Source organism: Tupaia chinensis, unplaced genomic scaffold (genome assembly GCF_000334495.1).
Source record: "Tupaia chinensis unplaced genomic scaffold, TupChi_1.0 Scaffold138725_1, whole genome shotgun sequence".
NCBI classification, from domain to species: Eukaryota; Metazoa; Chordata; class Mammalia; order Scandentia; family Tupaiidae; genus Tupaia; species Tupaia belangeri.
Window position 1 is genome coordinate 2270454 of NW_006198617.1, and position 3759 is coordinate 2274212.

The following is a 3759-nucleotide window of genomic DNA, read 5'->3' on the forward strand; positions in this document are numbered from 1 at the left end:
GCTCCCCGCGTGTGCACTCTGACGCTGTCCCGCCCCTAGGCCCCTTTCCCTGCAAGGCCGTCAACAAGATTCTGTGGCGGAGCTGTGAATCTGGGTAGGTCGGGGACAGCCCCACCTGGGGCCGGAGGGCAGGTTCAGGGTGACAGTAAGCCCTCCCTGCGTGGGGCAGGTGGCGGTCTGTGCCCAGGTGGCGCCCGGCTCACCCTCTCCCCCCTGCAGGGGCCACTTCATCATCTTCAGTGGGGGGATGCCCCGGGCCAGCTATGGTGATCGTCACTGTGTGAGCGTGCTGCGGGCCGAGACCCTGGTGACGCTGGACTTCACCTCCCGCATCATCGACTTCTTTACGGTGCACAGCACGCGGCCCGAGGACGGTGTGTGCCCATCTGCCAGCCCCCGTCCCGCCCGCGTGCCCAGTGCCGCTGCGGCTGCGCTCACCTGCCCTGTCCTGCAGAGTTTGACGACCCCCAGGCCCTGGCCGTGCTGCTGGAAGAGGAGCTGGTAGTGCTGGACCTGCAGACCCCCGGGTGGCCAGCCGTGCCCGCGCCCTACCTGGCCCCGCTGCACTCGTCCGCCATCACGTGCTCAGCCCACGTGGCCAACGTCCCCGCTAAGCTGTGGGCCCGCATCATCAGCGCCGGCGAGCAGCAGAGCCCCCAGCCTACCTCCAGTGCTGCGGTGTGTGCCGGCAGTCCGCGGGGAGGGGTCTCGGGCGGAGGCGGGATGTGGTAGGCACAGGTGGGGAACCCCTGCCTCAGCTGCCAAGCCGGAGGGATGTGGAGACACCACCACCCAGACTTCATGCCCATCTCTGGCCCTTTCCTAGAGCTGGCCCATCACCGGGGGCCGCAACCTGGCTCAGGAGCCATCACAGCGGGGGCTGCTGCTGACCGGGTAGGGCACACGGCTGTGTGCGCGCGTGTGCATGTGCCCGTGCATGTGTGCTGTGGCGGAGACCCCGTCCCTGCAGGCCTGGTGTGCTCCTTGTTGCTAAGGGAACCTGTCCTGGGTCTGGTTGATAACTTGTGGCTGACCCCTGCAGACCCCAGTCACCCTGCTCCCCCAGGGGGGTTGAGACGAAGCCTCTCGGCCCTGCCCTGCTCTGCTGTGTGGCCTGGAACTGAGTTCCAGCAAGCCCCAGGGCTCCACCCACCTGGCCCGCCTGCCCTGGGACCGGAAAATCTGGGCTGGCCCACGCTGAGCTGCCCAGGGCAGGTGCTGGGGAGGCCAGCCTGGGCCTGGCGGGCGCTGACGTGTCTGGTGACTCAGGCCCAACTTCCTGCCCTACCCCTGCCCCTGCCCCTGCCTCCCGTGTGTGCTGGGACCCTCAGGCCTCTGACTTAGGTGTCCTCCCCTCCTTAAGAACGAGCTGTAGCTTTCAGGGCTGCCGAGTGAGTCCCGATTGGCCCCATAGACACACGCACTTCCACAGGGCCTGGCCCGGGACTCCGTGAGCATCCCAGGCCATCCCAGGGCCCCCACTCAGCTCTGCAGCTGTGTCCTGAGGCTGCCCTCCCCATCGCCCTCCCCATCGCCCTCCCTGCTTCCCCTCAGCTATCTTGTCTTCCTGCCGCTCTGCCTGCAACCACCTGTGGCTGGCTCTGGCCTGTCCTGCTGCACTCCTGCCTGGCTCCCTGCTGCCTGTGCTGGGTGGCCAGCGGGGCCAGCCCCTCCTTTGTTCTCCACACTCGCCCTCCGCTCCTGCTCATGGGGCAGCTGTTCCGCACCCTCCTGACCTGGGAGGTCTGGCACGGCGGGCGCCGTCCAGTGGGCAGGGTTCAGTCAGCGTCCGTGTGCAGTAGGTGCTCGTGCGTGGTAGCGAGGTGAGCGGGTGGAGGTGCAGGCCTCCTGGGCAGTCCTGACGCCTGCTTCCCCGCAGCCATGAGGACGGCACCGTGCGGTTCTGGGACGCCTCAGGGGTGGCGCTGCGGCCGCTCTACAAACTGAGCACGGCTGGGCTCTTCCAGACAGACTGCGAGCACGCGGACAGCCTGGCCCAGGCTGCTGAGGACGACTGGCCGCCCTTCCGCAAGGTGGGCCCCTGCCCTGGCCCCCGGGAGCTGGCTCACCCTTCCAGGTGTCTTCACTCCTTCCTGCCCTGCAGGTGGGCTGCTTTGACCCCTACAGCGACGACCCCCGGCTCGGCGTGCAGAAGGTCTCACTTTGCAAGTACACCGCTCAGATGGTGGTGGCCGGCACTGCAGGCCGGGTAGGCAGGGCCGTGCCCTGGGTCGGGCATGCCAGGGAGGGCTTTCTGGAGGAGGCGGGCCCAAACTAGAATGAGACTGGCACAGGCAGTGGCCCAGAGGTGCAAGTGGGGCTGCAGGTGGGACTGGCTGCGGTGTGCACAGATGGGAAGTGGGGCCTGGAGTCCGGCTGTAGGTGGGGGCCGTTACCTGGGGCAGGGGCAGGAGCACCGGCAGCAGGTGAGCTCTGGGTGGCAGGGCCCAGATGTCCTCGCACCCCCTGGCACTCGGCAGCACGCCAGAGGTGCCCGCTCTGTGCTGGTGGCCGACGGAAGCCAGGCTCAGGGATGGGTGAGCGCTTGGCTCTAGGAGGGCAAGACAGGTCTTGGTCCCACTGTGCTGCCCGGTGCTCAACGAGGAACCTGGCGCACAGTAGGCATTCTGTGCGTGCTTACTCGGTGGGTGAGCTGAAGACGGTCCTGGCCCCAGCCGTGGCCTGGCGTGGGTTCCAGAGCCTGTGGGCTGCAGTGGGTCTCTCCGCACGCTGACCCTCCCCTGCCCTGGCTGCCACTCAGGTGCTGGTGCTGGAGCTCAGCGACGTGCCGGCCGAGCAGGCGGTCAGCGTGGCCAGCGTGGACCTCCTCCAGGACCGTGAGGGATTCACGTGGAAGGGCCACGAGCGGCTGAGCCCACGCACGGGGCCGCTGCCCTGGCCTGCCGGCTTCCAGCCCCGCGTGTTGGTGCAGTGCCTGCCGCCAGCCGCCGTCACCGCCGTCACGCTCCATGCCGAGTGGAGCCTCGTGGCCTTTGGCACCAGTCACGGCTTTGGCCTCTTCGATTACCAGCGCAAGAGCCCCGTGCTGGCCAGGTGTGTGGGTGGTGGCTGCAGCCTGGAGGTGGGGCAGGCTGGGCCCCTTCTGGAGTCTGGCGGACGGAGGTGGGCGACTTGAAACGCCCCATGACTCGTCACCCTGTGCGAGGCACCGGTGACCGCGTGGGACACGCGGGGGGGCTGTGGCTTCCTGACCCAAGTCCTTTGAGCCATCAGGAGCGTGGGGGCTCCTCCTGGGGGCTGTCCCAGTACGACCGGCCCCTGCCTACCCTAGGTGCACCCTTCACCCCAACGACTCCTTGGCCATGGAGGGGCCGCTGTCCCGGGTGAAGTCGCTCAAGAAGTCTCTGCGCCAGTCTTTCCGGCGCATCCGCAAGAGCCGCGTGTCGGGCAAGAAGCGCGCTCCCAGTGCCAGCAGTAAGGTGAGTGGGCCTGGGCCGCCGCGGCTCCTCAGCAGCCAGCCCGGGGGCGTGTGCAAGGTCGGGCGCCACGCAGCATCTGCGGACAGCTGGGCACAGGGAAGACGGCTCAGGAGCCCCCTTCAGTTGCAGGAGGCCAATGCGCAGCTGGCGGAGCAGGCCTGCCCCCATGACGTGGAGGTGACGCCGGTGCAGCGTCGCATCGAGCCCCGCTCTGCCGACGACTCCCTCTCGGGTGTCGTGCGCTGCCTCTACTTTGCCGACACGTTCCTCCGAGACGGTGAGGCGGTGGGGGGGCCGGGGGGGGGGGGGATGGGGCCGG

The 3759-nt window shown here is 68.5% G+C and overlaps 1 protein-coding gene across 1 annotated transcript in view; it reads left to right on the forward strand.

Moving 5' to 3' along the window:
- LLGL1 (LLGL scribble cell polarity complex component 1) overlaps nucleotides 1-3759 on the forward strand; it is a gene marked incomplete at its 5' end in the record, with an annotated part of 12991 nt that overhangs the window by 4031 nt on the left and 5201 nt on the right. The window contains 9 exon segments of the mRNA XM_014592902.2: nucleotides 19-94; nucleotides 220-374; nucleotides 455-678; nucleotides 827-894; nucleotides 1880-2033; nucleotides 2105-2209; nucleotides 2762-3054; nucleotides 3293-3440; nucleotides 3564-3717. Of these exon segments, the coding sequence (XP_014448388.1) occupies nucleotides 19-94; nucleotides 220-374; nucleotides 455-678; nucleotides 827-894; nucleotides 1880-2033; nucleotides 2105-2209; nucleotides 2762-3054; nucleotides 3293-3440; nucleotides 3564-3717 (1377 nt within the window).